Raw genomic sequence first — 22,748 nt, 5'->3', positions numbered from 1 at the left:
TGGTTTCAGAGAGAGGACACTATTAAATCAGAGTTCAGGATCCTTGACATGAATTGGCGGACAAGTTGGAGAATGAAGGGTGTGAAGGGAAGGTGACTATTAGAGATTTAGGTAGATGGAGGTTTTTTGTCCTCTGTTAAAATACACAGACATTCCTCCGGAATGATAACTCCAAATATGCAGATCGAGGGAAAATGACTTCAGAGAAAACCTAGTATTATAATTCTAAGTAGGTTTACTCATGGTTTGAAGGTGGTAAGGTCTTCCTTTGCTATGGCCTTGTTGCCTTACTGTGCTTAAGCATCTGCCTGGGCGCTCACCTCACACCTTTGTCCATGCACGCATGTTATACACGTGACACCTTTTAAAAGGAACTTGAGCTCTCGGGAAAGTTGCCAAGTATCTATAAAAAGAGATCTGAGAGCAGCATTTCACAACCTTTCCTTGTAAACCCTGTGTCTCCTTTTTATCATAAACCTAAATCTCCAAAGAGGTTATGTGTAGATTACAACAGCCTTTAATTTGGTTAGTGTATTTATCCTTGAGGTTTCATTTTAGAATAAGGTGTAGATGAGCTGTTTCCTGTAGGAGACCAGAGCTGGAAATTAGATCTGGAGGTGACCATGGTGTTTGGAAATGCAGAGTCTTGACCTTCAAGCTATTCAGGTGTTTTGGTGACAGCTAAGCTGCTTGGGCTGTCAGCAAGACTCAGCAGGCCAACAGACTTGTTGGAATTTATTATCCTGTGGAGTACCTGACATAATTATTGGGGACTGATGTTGCAAAGATGCAAAACTAACCCTTGAGGAAGAGGAATAAGCAAATAATTAGACTCTCACATGCAAAGTGCAAAAGTCGAACAAAGTGCTGTGGAACACTTGTTAGAATTTTATCCCTACCTCAGTAGCCTTCAGTATGGGTTGCGTCACTTTCTGCTCGGTGTAGAGTGTGTCCTCTCTCTGAGAACCTTTTGCACAGTGTGTTACATACACACTTCTAAGAAGCCCAGGTCAGGGCCCATTCTGACAGTTTGGAGAGCTTAAGTTGGACTCCTTCTAACGCTGAGTTCGGCACCTGAGGATCAGAAATGTTTGCAAAGTAGTGTTAGTGGTTTTCAGTCTGTGCCAGGAAACAAAGGTAAGAGCTGAGTGACCCATTTTCAAACCCTAATCAGTTCAGCATCTAACTTTATTGTAAAGTAAAACTGAGGAAAAACATCTTCAGGTTTTCAGACTGGGTGTGAGAGCACAGGTAGTAAATGCCATCACAACAGCTGCTGCTGTCCATGGAGGGTCTCAGTGGTGCTGAGTATGAGTGGGTGGGCCTGTTCACCACTAGTTGACTCCCTTAACACCCCCTTCTGGGTGGGGGAGTGCCTCTCCTCTCAGCAAGAGTGGTTAAGGCGGATGTAGTCCCTCCTTCTCCATGGCACTTGAACCTCCCTGGGACACAGACTGAGGCTTCCTCCTGTTTAGAGAGAACTTTACTTGGGACAGAGGATTTCATATTTTTAGTCACTTTCCTATCCAAAGTAGACAATTTAGTACATCATGCGTTCTGCATTTCAAACCGCTGCCAATTCCCTAGGACCTCCCATGTTCGCATCTGTTCTCCTTTTTTATCCAATTTGTCAGCATTTCAATGTTTTGATCCTGCACTCACTATTGTCCTGCACATTCTGAGCCAGAGTGTATTCCTGTGTGCCTTCTGTAGCTCCACTGACTACATTTTAACTATAGTAGCAAGACCTTCCTTATAGACTTGTCACAAGGATTGCAGAAGACTAGAGGGGGGCGTTTTATCTAAAAGAGCTACAAAATAGTCCACGTTTAATAAGATTATGTAAAGCTGTCAAGTTCTTTAATTAGTTGCAACTAACATGAACAACCTTCCTCATCTAAAGCAATAGTGGGGTTAGATTGGAGTAAGTGTGATTGCCCATCTACAAGCTACGTCCCCTTCCATTTTGAAGAAACCTCCTGTTCGCTGAGATCCAGCATTATTTCAAGGAGATGAAACTATGCACAATTGTTGGACTTCATACAAAAGGATCCTGATTTAATTAGAGAGAGAGTTTTACATTTTATTCTGCATTTTAAACTGGATTGTCCATGCTGTCAAATTCCATAGCCAGCCAATAAAAGAGACGCTGCTGTCGCCTAATGCTAAGCAAGACATGGCAGTGCCATTATCTGTTATGCACCTCATGCTAAAGATGACCTATCAAAGAGTGTTCGGTTTGACATGACTCAAATGGAGAAGTCAGTCCCCTTACATGAGTTAAATTGAGTGCAAAATAATTTGACTTGGAATTGTGTTTAAAATGCAGGCTCAGGGCCTCCCCTGGTGGCGCAGCCGTTGATCGCTGGGCTGCAAAGCTGCGCGCAGCCTCTGCGGCGCCAGTTTGATCGCTGGCCACCAGCGAGGGTCCCACATGGCGCACAGACCTCTCTTGCCACGCCCGCTGCTCCCCCCAGCAGTGTATTTCATCAGTCTGCCTGTTCTGTTCCCCGCTCTGGCTCTGGTGAATTCTCTCACCCTCCCATGCTTCTGACTGTACCCAGTGCTTGTATAAATAAATAAATAAATCTTTAAAAAATAAAAATAAAATGCACGCTATTCAGATCAGTGTGCTCCCTTTAGCCCTTTTCTGCTGTAGGGAAAAGTATGAGCAAGCGGGTTACTCAGGGACGCTCACCCATCCCTGTCTTCTATTTCATCTGGACTCCTCTTCTGCTTCTTGAGTAGCTAGTGATCTTCACTAGGGCCTGTATCAGCAGAAATGTTCAGACTTGGCATTGAGTGGGGTATCCCAAAAACAGTTCTCTCCACTCAGGGAAAATGGAGGGAGTCAAGAGTGGCTTATGAATGAAAACATCACCAGGCTTTGCTTACATCCACTGTAACAAAATACCACAGACTGGGGTCGCTTATAAACCACAGAAATACCATTCTGTGGTTGGAAGCCAAGATCAGGTTGCCAGCATCTTCTGGTAAGGGACCTCTTCCAAGTCACAGATGTCTCGCTGTATCCTCACGTGGTAGAAGGGGCTAAGGAGCTCTCTGGGAGACCCTTTTATAAGGCATTAACCTCTTTCATGAGGGCTCCCTCCTCCTAATTTTCTTTGGGGGCTAGGATTTCAGTATGTGAATTTGGGAGAGACACATTCAGATAATAATACCCACCCAGTTGCATTACTGCTTTTTTCCCTGTTCCCTTTGTCCCTGCAGTGTCCCTTTGTGTTATAGTCAAGCTACCCTTCTAACTGCCATTCTTTGCTGACTCAAATGGCCTTGTTAAAATATCTGGAGTGTCCTCTGCCTCTTCTAGCCCTTGGAAGGGTTGAGTTGTCTCATTCTTTGCACTAGATCTGCTACAGACTCTATGTCATTGGGCAAATCTTGGCTCCTCGCTTGGAGTCCTGATTGTACGTGTGACAGTATACCCAACATCTCTGCTCAGATGACCCGTGGTGGCTTTGGTCTCCAAACTCTGCTAGCCTAGTCACCCCACCCAATTCCACCTGTGCTCCTCTTAAGCCCTCTAGCTTAGAACATGGTATCATCATCTGACCCCCCCAACATACAATCACCAAGCCCCAACCAGCCAGTCTCCTAAATTTGTCTCTAATCTGTTCATATCATTCCCTCTCTACTGCCACCACCTTACGTCACCTGGACTGCTCTGCTGGTATGCACTTGTCTCAGTGCCTCGCTCTCCTCTTCCACTTTCATCTCAGTCCAGTATCCAAAATGCTTTGTGGGTCTGATCACGTACTGTCCTGGTTAAAAATCCTTCTACGGCTTCCCACTGCTCTTTTGTTTTTTTTGTTTTTTTTTTTAATTTTATTTTTGTGTAGAGGAACTAGGGTGTAGGCCAGGGGTTTCAGGGGTTGAGAGGATTCACCAGCGACAAAGTGGGGGAGCAGAACAGGCAGATTTACTGAAATACACTGCTGAGGGGAGCAGTGGGCGAGACAGGAGAGGTCTGCTGCGCCATGTGGGTCAGCTACCTGGCCAGGGATTGAACTCAGGCTGTAGAGGTGATAGGGCTGAGACCTAACCCCTAAGCCACCAAGGAGACTCTGCTTCCTGCTGCTCTAAACAGTCTTTACATGAGTTTCAAGGCATTGCTCTCTGGCTCCCACCTACCCCTCTGGCATCAGAGCATGGCCTGCTACTCCACTGCACTGTGCTCCAGCCTCCCTGGCCTTTCAGCTGTTGTGTGTCAAGCTCCTTGCTCCCTGAGGGCCTTCACACTGCTAGGAACATCCCACCCTACTCTGCCCCCCCCTTCCCTTGCTAACTCTACTACATCATCCTCCAGATCCCATCTGCATATCACTTCCTCTGGAAAGCCTTCCCTTCCTTGGTTTCCCCAGACTATCAGCCCCTCCTCTTATAGCTGTTATCTAAACAGCAATTAATAAATTGTGTGATTACTTGACGCACGTTTGTCTCTCTTCTTGTCCCTCCTCTTCTTGTCTGTTCTGCTGGCTCTGTGTCCCCGGTCTGGCACAATGCCTAGTTCATAGTGGGCACTTGGTAAATATTTTTAACCGAGCCTCAATTTCTTCCTCTGTCCAGCGGGATAGCAACTGAGGAGGACCTTGTGAGGCTAAAGTGAGATGGACAATGATGTGACAGGTTTTTATAGAATCAAAACTATTGTATGCAAGCTTATTAAAGTGCTATTGAAAAGTCAAAAAGTAGTGTGTACCTGTAAGGAATTGCTTTTACTCTGTTCAGTACTTTATCCGAAGAAGTGAAAGGTTGATTTGAGAAGCTACACTCTGGGGGGTGGCAGTAAGCCATGAGCTGCAAGCGGAGCTGGGCGAGCAGGCTTGTCCGTGGGTGGGCATTGCCTCCGCTCCTCTCTCAGCGAGCAGGGCGAGTTACCCCTTCCAGAAACCCTAATCAAATGTGCCTTTGTTAGCAGTTTACAAAGCTTCCTCTGAATGTGGTTTGTGTGCCTTGAATTTGTAATGGAGTTAGAGGCCTGTGAACCTCCTTTTGGGTGGAAACCATTCTGCGTTTGGTAAACTTGAAGCCTTTGTCAGTTGAGACCTCAGAACACACAGCGCCAGTGGGCCAGCCCAGTGTTCCTCCCTTACTGTACTCGCCACACGAGAGCTGTTTTAGCTCTGCAGGCAGTGACCTCTAATGTAATTGTTTCTCACAGGGCAAGCCCGATGAAAAGAGTATTGATGCATCTTCTTCCAGCCCAGTAAGTCATGGAGAGGAAAAACCCACCCAGAGAGAGCCCCAGAAGACTCTCAGCCAAAGTAGGCAAAGGCACAGAGATGAAGAAAGTCGCTCGGCAACTCGGCTTGGCAGCTGCTGAGTCAGATAAGGACTCTGGATTTTCAGGTTAAAAATACCTTATCCTTTCTACTTTGTAATGAATGATTTTCCCAGCAAACAAAGTCCTCCCTGACAATCGGAAGTGTCACATGCAAGAAAAATAGCTTTCTCATTTCTTAAAATGGTTATTCTGATGCCTCATGGCAGGTACCCACCAGAATAGTGGGGTTGGTTCTGAAGAAACGATTTCGCCCTTTTTTAGTTCAGCCTCTCAACTTTAAATCTTACAGTTCCAACTATTGCAATTGGTTACTGGGGGAAAAAAATCTAGATATTCTTAGTTCTGTTGTCTTAGCTCTTTTTTCATAGGAATAGTTACACTGCACAAAAAATATTCTACTGCATGTTGTCACCATGTCACAAACAAGAGTGCTATATAATTTACCTTTTTTGCTAAGAAAGTAATTTTGCTGTGTTTACAAGGAAGAGCAGTTTTTATACTTCCCTCCCTGCTTAAACCCAACCTGAAAGGACTAGCCGAATACCCAATGTCTTGTAATGTGATGCTGAGGCCCTCTTTTATTTCTAGGTCTACAGCTCTGGTGTCAACATTTTTGACCCAGGAGACGCCGCCGGGGGATGATGTCAGGGGACTCTGGCTGGGTTCGCATCCTAAAGAGGAGGGCCCTCTCCTGGAGGAAAATTTACATTATCCAGCCTCACAGAGACTAATCAGTCCATCCTCATCTACAGAGAGAAATGCAGCTGTTAGAAAAACTAGACCCTCTCACCCTTAGGTTGGCGTATTTTCTCCCTGGTCATGCTGATGAGAAGCTGGATTATAAATAGCTTGTTACTCAGAGAGGAGCAGAGCACTGGCGGCCGAGGGATTAGAGTACGGGGCAGTCCAAGCAGTGGAGGGCCACCTTCAGCCCACGGGGTTCTTTCTTCTGTCTCTTCTCGTTGTTTCCCCAACTTGCCTCATCTGAGGTATTTGTTAAATTTACAGACCACCAGACCTTGCTCCTGGAAGTGGTGATATCAGGGGTCTGGGATATGGGTTTTATTTATTTCTTTACAACTATCAGGTAATTTGGTGCTCAGGCAGGTTTGGGAAATGTTACAGGCCTAGTCTCTCCTTTTTTCTTTTTCTTATTTTTTTTTAAAGATTTGTTTTTATTTACGCATACAAGAACTGGGGTGCAGGTCAGGGGTGCCAAGGGTGATAGGACTCACCAGAAACAGAGTGGGAAGCAGAACAGGCAGATTGGCTGAAATCCACTGCTGAGAGGAGAAGCGGGTGAGACGGGAGAGGTCTGCTGCGCCAGGCGGGTCAGCTCCCTGGCTGGGGATCAAACTCATGCCGCAGTGGCTGGCAATAGTTTGATAGCGCTGAGACTTTAATTCCTATGCCACCAGGGAGGCCCCTTTTTTCTTTTAAAATCATGTTTATTTTTTGTCTGTTTTTCATGTCACGAAGGTAATACATGCTTATTGTGGAAAGTTAGAAATCGGGGCACATGCAGAGAAGAAAACAGCCCCTCTCCGTCATCCTGCCACTTGGTATCCCCAACACTAGACAGCCTGGTGCTTCTTCCAGCAGCTTTCGCTCTGTCAAGCCCATGGTTCTGCAGTATGTCCCAGAGTGCAGATATTTTTTTTGATAGTTTCCTTATTCTCTGTGCAGAACTACTGTAGGAAGTACTGTGCTGTCCAGACACAAGGTCATATTAAAAATAATCAGGCTCCTTGTCCCAAGAAGGTGGCTGCAACGAACGCCTCCAGCCACTTCTGGGCTGGGCCAGGCGCCAGTGGTTTTGTCACGGCCTGAGTTAGCATTCCAGTCACTTTCGTGTGTGCTGGAATCTATAAAACCAAAGTAGTTTTCTCCATTTTAATTATTTTCCCATCTTGATATTTTGAAATTTTTTAAATCTACACAAAAGTGAGTACTGTAGTGCTCTCTCTCTCTTTTAGATCCACGGAGTGATATCATTTTGCCATATTTGCTTTTTTTCCCTGTCCACACACTTGCCGTTTCACCCCTGAAGACTTCAGTCTGAATCTCCTGAAACAGTAGCATTCTTCTACATAATTAGTGTTATTACCATACACAAGGAATTTAACATTGATAGAATTAGTAATTAGCTACAGTCGGGGGTTTGCCCCTCTGTTCCAATAGTGTCTATAGCACTTAGTCTTTCTGTGTGTTTGTTTTGGATCCAGAATCCCAAGAGAACTGTGCATTTCATTTAGCTGTCCTGCCTATTTAGTCTGATTTAGTCCAGGAAAACTCAATCATCCTTTTTTTTCCTCTTTTTTTGTAATACTGACATAGTTAGGTTTGTTGTCTTATAGCTTGTCCCATACTAGATTTTTCTGGTAGTTTTCCCATGATTAGAATCGGGATAAATGCTTTTTTACATTTTTGATGCTTTAGCCCTCTTACTACAACATATAAAGAGATGCCTAAGATTGTCTTTTTCTTAGTGACTGCCCCCCTCTGCCACCCCAGTTGATTACTTGGTTAAATTGGTATGCAAGTTCCAGATTTCTCTATTGTAAAAGAGGTTTTTTTTGTAATTAATAAGCAATTTGTGGGATGATGCTTTAAGATTGTGTGCCTGTCCTGTTTTTTTTTAACAAACTCTTGATAGTGATTTTAGCATCTATTGATGAGATTTGCCTGAATCAGTCACTGCCTTCATGGGTTAAAAATGGTGATCAGATCTCATCATTCCTTGTACCTATTTTAGCTGGCATTCTTCTATACAGAAGCACTTTCTTCCACCCCCATTTTGGAGTATCACTGTGGATTTGTGGAATTCCTTTGTAATTTAGTTTGTCTGTCCATCCTCATGATTCTTTCTGATACTCAAATTGTCCGAGTGGGGCAGTTTGGCCACCGGGAGTCCCTTCTACATCACTCCTGTCTCTTTCCGACATTTGTATTTGAGCACCTCCTGCTTTCTGGGGCAGTAAGGTATTCAGGCTCATCTTGTACCTTCCCTGCCAGAGACTTGGATCAGCAGTGTCTCCAAGGAGTCCTGGCTTCCTTTTTGTACAGAATGCCATCTAGAAGCCAATATCCAGGCATCAGGTATTCAGTTTGCTTCTGAGTCCTTTGTTTCTGGCCTAATGGTTCTTTTTTTTTTTTTTTTTTTTAAATCTGATGCACTTTTTTTTTTTAAGGATTTATTTTATTTATTTATTTTATACAAGCACGGGGTACAGTCAGAAGCGCAGGAGGGTGAGAGAACCCACCAGAGTCAGAGCGGGGAGCAGAGCAGGCAGAGGGACCGAAGTACACCGCTGAGGGGAGCAGCGGGCGGCAGGGGAGGTTTGCGCGCCATGTGGGACCCTCCTCCGGTGGCCGGGGAGCAGCCGGGGATGGAACCAGCGCTGCAGAGGCTGCGGGCAGCCTCGCAACCCAGCGCTCAACCGCTGCGCCACCGGGGAGGCCCTAGCCTAATGGTCCTTAAGTAGGGGTGCATAGTTGAATTCCTTTTGGTACTGTGTGAAAATATACCTGCTGGGCACCAGATAAATCAATTCAGTAGACTGAATTTGGATGACCCCAAATTCATAATTCCTAAAAAGTGTCACTGGAGATTCTGATTAAATGCAAGTGTTGGCAGTTACACGCATTTAAATTATAGTCACATTCCAGTCCTGTCTCATCCATTTTACTCTGAGAGTCTTGATGAGCATTTAGGGTATTCCTAGATTCCTCAATAGCAGGGTTATAGCAGTTTCTTGGTTTACCTCCAGCAGATAGCTAATTAGGTCCTTTTTGTATGGATTTCACATGGAGCAAGTTTATTCTCTTTGCCTTGGGGCGTATCTTCTTATCATCCTATCACCCATTGTACAGGAGCCTCAGTAGGCACTCCGGCATGCATTTAGGACACCAGCAGAGGGGGCATGGATGGATAATAAAGACATAGTTTAAACTTAAGCTTTGAACAACATATCCTGAATTTTACAGATTAGAAAATTTAGAAGCTATTATAAATTCATCATGGATATAAGTTTTGAGGTTGGTTTTGTCTTTATTATATCTTGTTGTGCCCAGATCCTTTAAAGATTTAATCCTTACCCAGGTCACACACACACTCCCCTTACCTCTCTACAACACATTCTTCAAAGTAATGAACTACCTTTGAAGGTTCAACCCATTTTCCTGTAGACTGGTGATGTTACTTTTACATGAACCCTAATTGACATAGGCATTTGTCTGAATGAAAGATAAGAAGGAAATCTGCTGCCTTAGGGCAGTGATTCTTAATGTTTTGGGGGTGAGAGGGTAACTGTAGACTCCACTGAGAATCCAATGAAAGTTAAAGATCTCTTCAGAAGAATTCACAAAAACATATAACACAAATGTGTCATTCAATTTCAGGCGGTCCATGGTTTCCTAGCTTAGGACCCCTAGCCTGGAATGCATATGACTGACCATTTTTCTGCCCACCAGATGGGAGCTCAGAATGTCTGAGCTCAGCAGAGCAGATGGAGTCCGAGGACATGCTGAGTGCCTTAGGCTGGAGCCGAGAAGACAGGCCAAGGCAGAACTCCAAGCCTGCGAGCAATGTCTTCCCCACACTGTCCCCCATGGTCGTCATGAAGAATGTGCTGGTCAAACAGGTGAGGAGGGCCAGTGTCTCTTAACGTCTTTGCAAATTAAAGTTTCTGAACTTCCTGTGTACAGAGCCTCTTCCTCTCGGCCAAGGAGAGATTTTAGAAGCAGACTGCTAGAACCACACCATGTAAGCTTCTGTCGGGGGGAGATGGCATTTCTTTCTACCTCTTGATCATGCTTCACAAAGGAATATAAGAAGCATGTCATGTGTTTTCATTTTCCAGACAGTATGACTGTTTTATGCCTGTACCCCTTGTATATATTCAAAGGGACCTCAAAATACTTGCATCGTGTATGAAGGAACCAAGCAGGGATGTTTTTACTTCAGAAGTACATTTTAATATATAATATATGGTAGAAACAAAAGAATCTGTTTCATTTGAATTGCCCTGGGAATTTAGATACTGAGGAGGCATTCATTTGTTTGAGAAGTTAGAGGCAGTTTCCATGTATCTCGTCACATTCTGAGCATTTTCTTAGTAATCAGCCAGCACCTTGTCACTGGTTTAGGTGAAGCTGTAGCAGCATAGTCCACGCAGCATTGCCGAGGAGTTAGAAAATGCCATTTCAGGCTTCTTCACATAACTATGCATATTATGTGACTGTTGTCTAGATATGAAAGATTTCAATGAGAATCTGAGCTTAGCCCTCATGTTTGAAACAGAATTCAATCATATGATCTGGGTGTAGGATAGAATAGCGAAGTCTAAGGATTTGAAATGATTGCTAGAAGCCAGAGAACATTTAACCTTACTGTACTTTGTGCTGTTGAAATAGATCAGTTCTCAAAGTGGTCCGTTGATGAGGTTGCTTGAAGATAGTGAAATCTGAAATCTGACCTTTTCTTGTTGACCTTCCTACCTTAGGTAGAACATGGCTGACAGGAATCGGCACATCTTAACTATTCCCTAGTTATTTCTGAGGAACACAAACTGATTTTCAGCAAGGCAGTCTGGTGAGTTTGGGGAAAGAATTTGAAGGTTTTTGCTTGGCAAATCACATCTCAGCTGGAAACATAGCTCTCCTGTGGAAAGGAAGAGAGAGAATAAAGACATGAAATGCAGCCCAAATGAGATCATCCCGGCCCCACCTGTGCCGCCATGCGTCTCAGGGCTTCCTTCTGCCTGGCTCTTTTTCCTCCATTCTGAATCTCTGAATCTCTTGTCACTCTTTCCTGTGACTGTTTATTCGCCTTCTCTGTGGTAGGCGAGGCTGGCAGCTCCAGAGGGCTGAGAACAACCCACAGTTGTGGAGTGAGTAGCCTTTTCCAGCAGAGCCACATTCTTCATGAGAGCCCGCCAGAGGCTGCTGCGCTTGGTCAGGAAATAGGAGGCTTGGGGGCAGGCTGACCTAATATAGTCTAGGGTTTTTTTAATTAATTGAGGTAACATTAGTTTACAACATGCTATGTGATTCAGACGCATAGGATCACATCCGCCCGGAAGCGTGTCCCCACAGCACCCCCACCGCCAAGGCACCAGAGCCCTCCACTGTAGTCCATTGTGTCCCCTCCCCATTTCGTCTTCCCTCCTTCTCCTCTCCATCTTGTAGCCTCAATTCCACGGTCAGATTTGTTTGTTATTACTGGTTTAGTTTTGTGTGATCCTTTGCTTTGTTTCTTTATATTCCACGTATGTCTTTTGCCTTCTCGCTTATTTCACTTAACATCGTCCCCTCCAGTCCCACCCATGTTGTTGCAAATGGAAAGAGCTCGTCTTTTTATAGCTGAGTAATATTCTGCTGTGTGTGGATACCACATTTTTCTAATCCACTCATCTGCTGTTAAGTACCTGAATTCTTTCCATAACTTGCCTATTGTAAATAGTGCTGCATTGAACATAGGAGTACTTACTTGCCTTCAAATGACTGTTATTTTGAATGCTTTGAGTAGATACCTAAGAGTAGAATTGGTGTCTGAATCACATGTAGGTCTATTTTTAATGTTCTGAGAAACCTCCATGCTGCTTTCCACAGGGCCTGGACCAGTCTACATTCCCAACAGTAGTAGATGAGGGTTCCTTTTTCTAGGAGTATTGTTTTTTCAAGCATGCTAGAATACAACACAATCTAATAGACTTTTTAAAATATTTGCAAATTGTATAATGTCTTGATTATTGTTGCTTGGTTTAAGGTGTTTTTCTTTTGAATGGCTGAATCCAGTTCTGCCACTGGGCTATGTGATTTTGCACATAATTACTTAACCACCATGAACTTTCATTTCCTCATCTTTAACATGAAGTGTTATGTGTTATGTTAGATCCTATTCAAGTCTAAAATCTTGTTCCCTCAGATGAGTTCGACATGAATAATACATTGTAAAATCTAATAACTGGAACACATAAGCTCTGTATCTATTAGGGAGGTAGGCATAACACAGCATGAAGAAGCACAATCCGGTGAAATCACCTTGGGAGAGCAATGAATTAGGTTTTTTTCTGCATCTCTTTGCCTTGTAGGTTAACCCTTAGGGCATGAATGATTTGGGGGACAGCCTGAAGTTTTGCTTCTCACTGAGCTAGGTTGGGATGACCCTGGTTGTGGATCTCCTCTGACCAGGAAGTGTGGTTTCTGGGCCTACCATTGCTTGCTTACCTGCATCCTGGAGTGTATTTGCACACAAGAGGGTTTGCGCATGGACTCTCCAGGTCACCCCAGCCTTTGCACAGGGGATGCACTATCATTGACCTAAAGTTCCTAGTCAGGCATCCGGGAAGTTGAAATGAGTGCAAAACAGTGTGAAGATAGCTCCCTCCACAGCGCTCAGGTCCCTCCACCCAGGAGAGGGTCCTTGTCAGGTTCTGCCCCCCCTCATCTATATGCATATCTTTGGAACCAGGTTGCAAGTAGACTGGTGTTTAAATATTGGAGACAAGCTAGCCATACCCTTCTTATTCCAACTTCCATCTGAGTCAGTGCTTTCATTGAAAATGAAGATGCCTGATTGAGGAGTGATACAACAAAAGCAGTAAAGCAGAATGATTAGGATGAGTTTGAGTCAGTCAGGGGATGGGTTCCTAGCTGTGTCACTTAGTAGCTTGGTGACGTAGAGCGGGTTGTTGCCCCTCTCTGAGCCTCAGCTTCCTATGTATGAAGGGAAATGATAATTACATCACAAGGTAGCTAGGAACATGAATGAGACAACCCGTGTGAAACTGCACGCACAGTGCTCGTATGTAGTAAGTACCAATATATGGCAGCTATTCTTATCTGCGTAGTTTTCTGGTTGCTGCATGTTACTGCTTAAAAACAGGCCCAAGGACTTCTGACAGTGTAACTTTTAAATCAAAAGTTATCTTCGAATAAACGAGGTTCCAGATGAACTGAATGAAGATAGTCTTCAGTGTAAAGTCCCATCAATAGATGTGCACTAATCTTGAGATTAGCACATTTTTAATGTAAGCCACAAAATTGTATTTTCCTTGCCTCATTTGTGACCATATCATTACTTCACCTACCTATGATTTCTTTTTCTGAATGACGGCATTTGAATAATAAAAGATATTTCCTCTAGCTTAGTTTTCCTTAGGAAAAGTGAAAAAAAAAAAAAAAAACCCTAAAAAACAAATTGTGGTTTCAGCCTCTAATGGATGGTTAAGCTGCGTCTCCAATCATATTCTTGAAAGGGAAGACCCTTTATATAAAGGAAACTCCGTACTTGAAATTGTCATAAATATCTGAGCATCTGCTTTGCCCATGAGACAGAGCTTCGAGCACCTGACCTTTGAGCAGGTAACGAGGGGTATGCTGCTCTTTTCTTCCCTTTTCAGGGCAGCAGCTCCTCGCAGCTCCAGTCGTGGACGGTCCAGCCCTCCTTCGAAGTGATCTCAGCGCAGCCACAGCTTCTCTTCCTTCACCCGCCGGTGCCATCTCCTGTCAGCCCGTGTCACACGGGCGAGAAAAAGTCGGACTCCAGGAACTACTTGCCCATTCTAAATTCTTACACCAAAATCGCTCCACACCCAGGCAAAAGGGGCCTTTCCCTTGGCCCAGGAGAAAGAGGAGAAAGTGTAATGCAGAAGAAAATCTGCACTGAGAGACTCGGGCCGAGCTTGTCTTCCAGTGAGCCAACCAAGACGGGTGCTGTGCCATCCAGTCCCCCAACTCCAGCCCCCCCCAGCGCCAAGCTTGCTGAGGACTCCGCTCTGCAGGGGGTGCCCTCCCTGGTGGCAGGTGGAAGTCCACAGACTCTTCAGCCGGTCTCTAGCAGCCACGTGGCTAAAGCTCCCAGCTTGACCTTTGCTTCTCCTGCCAGTCCTGTCTGCGCATCAGACAGTACTCTGCACGGGTTAGAGAGCAATTCCCCGCTTTCACCCCTTTCCGCTAATTATAGCTCACCTCTGTGGGCCGCTGAGCACCTCTGCCGCAGCCCTGGTATCTTTTCAGAGCAGCGGCAGAACAAACACAGGCGCTTCCAGAATACCCTTGTCGTCCTTCACAAATCCGGTTTGCTGGAGATCACTTTGAAAACCAAGGAGTTGATTCGTCAGAATCAGGCGACTCAGGTAGAACTAGACCAGCTCAAGGAGCAGACCCAGCTGTTTCTAGAGGCTGCCAAGAGCAGGGCTCCCCAGGCTTGGGCCAAGCTGCAGGCATCTTTAACACCTGGCTCTAGTCATACAGGCAGTGACCTGGAAGCATTCTCGGATCACCCAGACATATAACACAGAAGGCATATTTTCCTATTACTTGAGTGGTTCTTTTTAACTCTTTTATTTGCTGTTATCTTACTCCTATTTCCCAAAGCTTATGTCAGAGCTTTTCCTCCCTAACTTAAATTGTTCAGCAGCTCACTTATGAAGCCATTTATGAAGTACCTGGCTACTGTCTTAACCTGTGGTCTTTGCACGGTCTACATGTCTCCACTCCATAGAGGACCTCAGATTCAGAGTGTCCCTGAGTCCCTTCTCCTTAGCCTACAGGCACTGAGTGGGTCACGGGGCAGAGCAGGAGAGGTGACTGTGTGGGGCTCTTACAGCTGTCACCTCCCACTGTCCCACTCAGCGTGTGATCACAGGTGCAGTGATGTGGATGAGAGCACAGAGTGACACCTGTCAAGCCAGGGAGTAGGTGACATAATGATCCCTAGAACGTCTTAATCACAGAGAAAACTAAGAGGAGGTGTGAGCCTTTCATAAGAATCTGCCATTTGGGCGAAGCTGACGTGCTCCGGGCACAGGTTGGGTGCAGCAAACAAGCACTTAGTCACTTAAAAAGCTTTGTTTCCTTAAACTTGAAAGTCAAGAGGTAAACGTAGTACCATTAGCTCTTACACTTCAGCCACATGCCAGATTCCCTTTAAACTGGTCAGCAAAATACTTCAGATTGTTACAGTATGGAATGGATTCAGTACCACCTAAAATTAGAGTTGATAATTCTTTCTTGACATAGAGTCTGAAGAAAGTAGGCACAGCCAGCATCTCTTCATCAGGAGCTGGAAGATTCTGGTAATTTATACTTTTCCCCCCTCTATTCTTTGGAATCAGTGTGACCTGTTTTATGTGTGAAAAGTTTAAAGAGAGCTTCACGGTTCTGAGAGAGGATTGTAAGTTACCCAGCCCTCTGCTGCCTTTTTTCATTCTTGATTTTATAAAAGAGGAAAGAAGTGATAATTAAGCCTGATAAACTTTGAATCAAAATTATCTTGAGGTTAGGACATAGGAGTCCACAAAAGATTGGATAACATTCTTCTTACTGTTTTATTTGTCCCATGTCACGGTGACGTGGAAGGATTATGAGGCAGTCTTTGTGTTTCTTTGTGTATTAGCTATTGGCTACCAAGCCAGAGGTGGGCTGTAGAATGTTGGCTGTGTGAAGTTCATCTAGAAATGGTGGATATGATGAGAATCGCCAGCTGATGGCCATTCTCTCCTCTTCATTGTGAAGGTCAACTTTAGATTTCTAAGTAATAAAGTTTTGGACTTTTTGTCCTCTCGTAACAATTTCCTCATCTTGAAAATCTTAGCCCAAGTTACCATAATAAGTTCTGTATGACAGCCTTCCTCTTTCCTACAAGGAAAATGTTCTTGAAATCTTACCAAGACCAGAAGTTTAGAGTCTTGACAGAGTCTTGCTCATATGCCAGTACTTTGTTCTCAAGCAGACCTGATTTGGATAGGACCGGTTTAGAAATGAGCAACTTGGTGAAGGCTATAGATTCTCCTGATCAGTGCAGAATTATTATTTGCCATTTGCTTTCTGAAAGAGTTACAAAAATCAGAGCAAATGTCTTTAAGCAGACTCAGCTTCTTTTACTATTTTTCTCTTGGCACACTCCTTTGGCCCCCCGAATCGCTGTGGTTCTACAGCAGCTCTACTCTGTGCATCATGCGAGGAAGCTGCCTTTTTGGGAGCATATGTTTGGCAGCAAAGCTGTAGAGACAGGTGCATTCAGAACAGCCTGGGCACCAATCATAAGTCTCCCCGAGTGTCAGAATCAGAATACACTTGATGAGAACCAAATGTGTTCCATCTGAAAACCTCTCTGTGGAGCTATCAGCCTCTTGGACTCTTCTTCCTAGATGAAGGTTTGCCTTTTCCTTCCTGCCACAGGAAAAGCTGATGAAAGCCATCACTGATCCTCACTGCTGAGTGGCAGGGAGAGGTGGCATCACCCCCCCACTCATCTCTGATCTTGTAACTTAGCACTGCAAGTCTCTAAGCTGTTAGCATGGGTGTTCTTTCCCCACTGGAGCTATAAGCAGATGAAGCCAAGTCTAGAAGCCAGATCTTGGAAGGAGAGATCCACTCAGGCTAGCGGACGTTGGGGCCCGGAAGCCAGATCGGCAAGTGGACGAACATCGGAGCTGATCAGGAAGTGCTCCATGGCTTGCACAGGCTGTAAGTAGTAGCGGTCTTAGCGGTGCATGATTTGATCTAGTAGGAGGTGGCAAAGCTACCGTTTTCTGAAAGTGAGAAGCCATTCTTAACTCCAACCATCCCTTTAGAGAACTTTTGGCAGATTTTGTTGGCAATATTGAAACATCTAGAAAAAACTGCTGACTGAATTGGTTATGGGAATGGAGTTTAATGACATGTGTGATTTATTACCCTCTCACTGCTTCTAATTGATTATAGTATTGTCTGACTTTATTCTGGTTCCTTCATCAGAAAGTACTTCTCTTGCATATATTGAAGTGTTTTTCCAGCTATGAATTCTTTAGGATAGAGATTTATTTACCAAATGTGAATTCTTTTGAGGAAGTATGAAGTTTTGTAGAAATTGACTGTGAAATGTCAGAAAAATAAAAGTCACTTACTTGAAAACTATTTGGCCTTTATACTTTATAACTTCCAAAAAAATACTAAGTGAAGTCTAGAGTAAAGAATTGATTGACATTTCAAATGTATGTGCGCATGTCATTTGGGAACTGTAGGCAGATGAGCAATCCAGGGCCCCTTAGAGTCTTGGAGGTGTAGATCGGGCAGCTGGGCGGAGTGACAGGAGAATGTAATCCAGAGATTCTGCTATCTAATCTAACATTTTCATGAGTAGCATTTGTCTGCTGGGATCAGCTAATATCCCATTGAGTTCTCCACAACAGAGACGTTGTCCTTAGCAAGTGTATCAACAAGCCTTTCCCCAGGCTTCTTAGGTGTTGACCCTAAAATGTATGGAGACCTCCCAGCTCCCCAGCCCAAGTTAAGACACCCATCCCCACAATTGTAAGACACCAAAGAAAAAAATTTTCCTCATTTAAAGGCCTGGAAGTTTGCTATAATCTAATTCCCAACAGCATTATTTCTGCCCTGCACTGTTTTCTAATTGACTTTTTCAATGTATGGCTGTAAGTCCACTAAACTGAAATTTTAAAGTGAGTAAATGGCTAGAGAAGGCCCCTCCTGAAATAAAGACCAGTTCCTCCATAATGAAAGATGAAGGCGCACACGAGTGCGCCTGAGTGGGTGCTGCAGGCTCAGAAGAGCCACCACTTCAGCCTGCGCCTGGGCCCTCGCACGCTCCTGCACCTGTCCACCTGGACACCTCTTTGCAAACAAAACAGTGTGTTTAATCCACCTTATTTATGGCATCGCTGCAGACTGTAGTCTGGTGCGATGGGGTCTGAAGACCTGCGTGCACCTGTCACATCTGTGACTTATTAACTGGGTGGCTTTGGAGAACCCCTTGGAACCCCGCCTTTCATCTGAATAGGAAAGCACTGGAAATGGTTCTCTTTACAGTTCTTTCCAGCTGACCTTTTGTAAGCTCTAGTATGTTACAGCTATGACATTAATAGATTAAAAAAAATTAAACCTGGGGTGTCTACAGAGCAGGTTCCTGGTGCTCTGGTAAGATGGCTTTATGTTACAGCATCCAGTGGGGTTTTTAACCTACTGTGTCTGGCTCTGGATGAAGCATTTTGCCATCTGCACTGGTTTTGCCTTTCTATTATTACCTGGTTGCAGCTAAGATGGATTCACTAGTTCCCATATAAAAGTCTGCTCTCAGAGTTACCCCAAAAGGAGAATAGCTGGGGGTTAAATCAAGTCACACCTTTTCCTAGTCTTCATCTGCAAACAGTCCTTCCCTGTCATCTGAGATGAAGTAGGTAACCGGTTTTATATTTGAAGAAGTATGTCTGTTGGCTTTCATTACCTCCCAGATAACCCCCACGCCCCACCACCACCACAACCAGGGAGGTTTCTGCATGTGTTAGGAGCCTCTTGGGTTGACTTACATTATTTTTAAGGTAAACAGCCACAGGCTACAAGGTGTGGTGTTACTTTGTGAGGACTCTGTCTGGCCCCAGCTCTCTGGATGTCACCTTTCAGCCACACTGAATAAGATTAGAGATGAGAGCAGTGTGTTGCTGGCATGGTGCCATCCGAATCACTGGGCAGAAAGAGGCAACAGGAAGCAGCCTTTATCTCCACTAGCTCTGTTTCCGTTGTCAAGAGGAGGGGGGTAAACCTAGTTGTCCCCTTGACTGAGCTGACAGCCCCTCGGCAGTGTTGTAAAATTGCTCCACAGAGCAAGGCAGCCCCCTGCACACCAACCCAGCGATGGCGTCCAAGCGACCCCCTCGGTGGAGCTGTCCTTCGCCTGGGATACTTAAGACTATCTCCTACCCACACCTCAGGTACAACGAATGGCAAGAGAGAAAATATGAACCCAGCCTTTGACTAGTGTCCTGGAAGGAGATGCTCTGGGAGGCCAGGGGGTCCTGTCACCACCCTGGTTTCGCCTCCCAATTCCTCCTCATGTTTAGGATGCATGCTTTCTGCTCGTTCTCTTTTATGAGGGGTGGTTATGCAATACATTAGAAAATTGCTTGAAAGAACGGCCTGTATGGTTCCTGCCTGAAATTACAGCAGCTGGAAGAGATGAGCAAGAAAGAGAAAAAAGCCTGCGGAGTATGAAGTTAACACAGCAAGTGGGCGGAAGCTGTTAGGGAATGAAGGGGAATGGAAACTGAAAGAGGGATCCCGAGGCCAGCCCGCGTGAGGGCCCCTGTCGGGGCCAAGCATTAGTGTGCAGCGCGAGGCCCCCACAGTGACTTGAGAGCATAAAAGTAAAAATAGCTTCCTTTCTTTTCGTAAAAACTCACTGTTCTGCAGCCGTCCCGGGCCGGGCGCGTTCATCATCAGTTCAGGCAGCTTGGAAGGGAACCTTGGAGCCCTTGGCATCATCCCCACAGGTTAGGGGAAACAAGCCAGCAGGGAGACAGCAGCTTGGGCCCCTCTGCAAATCCGCCTTCCTCTCTTAGCTGTTCTCGGACGCTCCCCAGCGCACCCTGCCTTTTCCGCTGCCTCCATCCTCTGCTGCCGCCCTTATAGGCGGTCTCTCAGCTCAGGTGTGCCCACTGACACACGCCCACTCCATACTCCAGGTGCCGCGTCAGGCACGCATGCAAGACCACAGGTGTTGATCAGTTGATGCTAATGGCGGGAGGGCGGAAACCCCTGATGATTTCCATTTACCCTACACTCACTTCATCTCAGGAATCTCGGTGGCTTTGGAGGAACAGTGCTTGATAATTCTGGTAGATGTCTCTAGAACAGAGGAGGGCCAGAGCCTCAGTTTTCACAAACCTCTGATGGCTGGGTGGGCAGATGGAAGTCCTTGACCTGGAGCCCACCCTTCTGTTGGGACTGACAGCGCAGAAGCTCCTGGGTCCTGGCTGAGCAGCCAAGACCTGGGACTGCCTGTCCGTGGTAAGGCCGTGAGGATGCCCCTGCAGATGTCCTCCCAAAGTCAAGGAGGGAGGAGAAGCTTAAAGATACCCACACATAAAAGACCTCAGAAGGCCCTGCCCTGCGTCTGGCAAATGCAGGGGCCTGGTTCCGGAGGCCTGGAGCTCCTCCTAGCGCGTTTGCTTGGTTCGCCTCTTCTCCAGCCAGGCTTCCCAGCTTCTCCTGCTTGTCACGGCACTGCCGAGGAAATGCAAATGAGCGTTCACTTAAGCAAAATATACAGAGGCCAAAAACAAACAGCCCAGGATGCCCATGGCTGACAAGGCAGATACAGGCTTGGTCTGACAGTGCACTTCCATAATGACCCAGGACTCTGGCCTGCTGAGAGGGGCTGAGACAACTTTAAGTTGCAAGTCTTAAAGCCTCCAACTCAATGCTTGTCTAGTCAAGATGTATTTGGAAGTATGTGTTGCCTTCATTCTGGAAGCATCTTCCGAGCCCCAGTTATACTTGTGGCCCTTGGCTAGTAAGTGACTATGTTGGTGTAGTTTGGGCCACCCTGACAGGGCTGCCTCCTGGTCCCCCCAACCACAGGGGCCCGAGAAAGTTAGGCATGGAAGTGTTGGAAGTGTTGACATAGGCACAGTATATTAATTAGGTAACAAGATCCTCTTGACACCCAAGCACAATAGGAAGAGAGTTCTCCCGGTTGGGCGATCCTGTTCAGTGTTTCATCTGCAGACCTCTGAGCTCACCTGCACAGCACCTGCATCTGCTTTCCTCGGCCTTCCCCAGGCTGCCTCCAGCACAAGCCTTCACATCACCCCAAGCGTGAGACCGCAGGTTTTGCACTTCTATGGCCTCACCCTCATCCCGGCCCTGGCAGCACTGACACTTACTGAACCCAGGGCCTACAACAGCCACATGTGTGCCTGACCTTGGAGCCCTCACAACCGAGCCACGTGTGAGTCACAGGGAAAGTCACAAGGTCTTGTGGCTCAAGGCCAATGACCAACCAGAGCTGTGGGCTTGCTCCAAGGCCTGGAAAAGAACTCAGCAAGGTGAGAGGAGCTCAGCCTTGGTGGGTCATGCAGCTTAAACTGGGAGGAAGGGGGACAGTGGTTCAGCCAAAGGAAAGAGCAGAGTACAGGCCTGGTGGCGAGAAGAAATATCACAGCTTGGGCCTGGGTCTGCTCGCTGTGTGACTGTAGCAAGTTAGATAAACCTTCTGGGCCTTGTTTCCTCATTTGCTGGGTCACTATCTAAGATGATCGTGCCATACCGTGTCTGGTACAGCCAAGGACAGCACAGCCTTGTCCACAACACCACACCATGGGGTTCAGTAAACAGTAATCATGAGATTGCTACTGTAGGCGAAACATGCCGTTCTAGGAGAAGGTGAACTGGACGGGGTCCAAGGTCAGCCTTTCACTTTACTTACAGGCAGTGAGCAGCAGATCAGTCTAGCTCCCCGCCTGCCTTCCGCACCCTGCTGCACCCAGCACAGAGCCCCTCCTTAGTCCACACCCTGCAGAGTACTTGGCAAGCACACACTCCCCAGCCTATCCAGGCCTCACCCCTCCTTAGCGCTGTACATCCAGGAGGTGGGGAGCACAGAGGAATCAGGAATGCTGATTGTCAGCCCCCGGCCGGGATCCCTAATCTTACACCTGCCCATTCTCCTACCTGGTGGCTCAGTCTCTGGTCGCCACACGATCCATCCTCCACACCTGTATCAGGCAAACCTCTTCAAACCTCCTTGCCCACGTGACGCCCTCCTCATGTATTTCCACTGCAGCCATTCTGGCCTTGCTGCTTAGCGGAAGCTCTGTAAGCTTTTAAAATTCCCACGCCCAGACCACACCCCAGACCAATTCTGTCAGAGTCTCTGGAAGGCGGGACCTCCCCTGGCCCTACACCCACCAGTACTTCTGAAAATTCCTCAGGTTGTTGCAGATGAGCAGACAAGGCTGGGAACTGCTGCATCGGCTCCCTGCATTGGCTCCCTTTCGTGGGGCTGGGATTGGAATGGGGAGCAAGGAGGGGCTAGGTGCACAGGGGCAGTAAGGGTGGTCAGCAGCATGGCCATCCCTGGGAGGGGGCTAGAAGTGCAGCAGCATAGGCCTGCCCTGTTACCAGATCCCTGAGTCAAGTTGGAGAGGCTTTGGCACCAACTTTTATTACATATTCACAGTAGCACCTCCAAGTGAGGTGCCAGGTGTTTTACACACACCTTCTCATTTCATCCTCACAACCTCGCAGCTATTAGCACCCTTCCAACATCCAAGGAAATACCTGCCATTCATTCAACAAATCCTTACTGAGCACCCCCATGTATGAGGCTCCACTCACCCAGCGTCAAAACCAGGTGCTTCCCCTGCTGGAGAAGAGCTCAGGGCCAGTGGTTGTGGTATGTCGTCACTTACCTGTGTGTCCTGGGCAACTTCCTTGACCTGTCTGGGTTCCAGTTTCCTCATCTGTGGTTTTGGGCTGGTCACACTTGCAGGCCTGTGGTCACAGTCAGTAAACTTCTCTAGTGCAAGAATTCAGGACGTGGCCTGGATCTCGGAGGAGCTCGAGTAGGGTCACTACTGTCACAAATAAAAACACTCTGGCGATAGGAGGTAGAAGGGGCCAGCTGCAGGCCATGATGGCACCTGAGGAGGCCGCAGCA

The 22,748-nt window shown here is 46.2% G+C and overlaps 1 protein-coding gene across 1 annotated transcript; it reads left to right on the top strand.

Moving 5' to 3' along the window:
- Positions 1-5,234: 5,234 nt before the first annotated feature.
- Positions 5,235-14,604, top strand: CIPC (CLOCK interacting pacemaker; the record flags this gene model as incomplete). The annotated part of the gene is made up of 3 exons (XM_084239582.1): positions 5,235-5,370; positions 9,779-9,948; positions 13,711-14,604. 3 exons carry the CDS (start codon positions 5,235-5,237, stop codon positions 14,602-14,604), a joined length of 1,200 nt encoding a protein of 399 aa, XP_084095708.1.
- Positions 14,605-22,748: the final 8,144 nt, after the last annotated feature.

The sequence above is a fragment of the Talpa europaea genome, assembly GCF_964194135.1.
Source record: "Talpa europaea genome assembly, chromosome: 8".
Taxonomy (NCBI): domain Eukaryota; kingdom Metazoa; phylum Chordata; class Mammalia; order Eulipotyphla; family Talpidae; genus Talpa; species Talpa europaea.
Note: the sequence above shows the minus strand (reverse complement) of the source record. Positions and strands in the feature narration are given on the sequence as shown.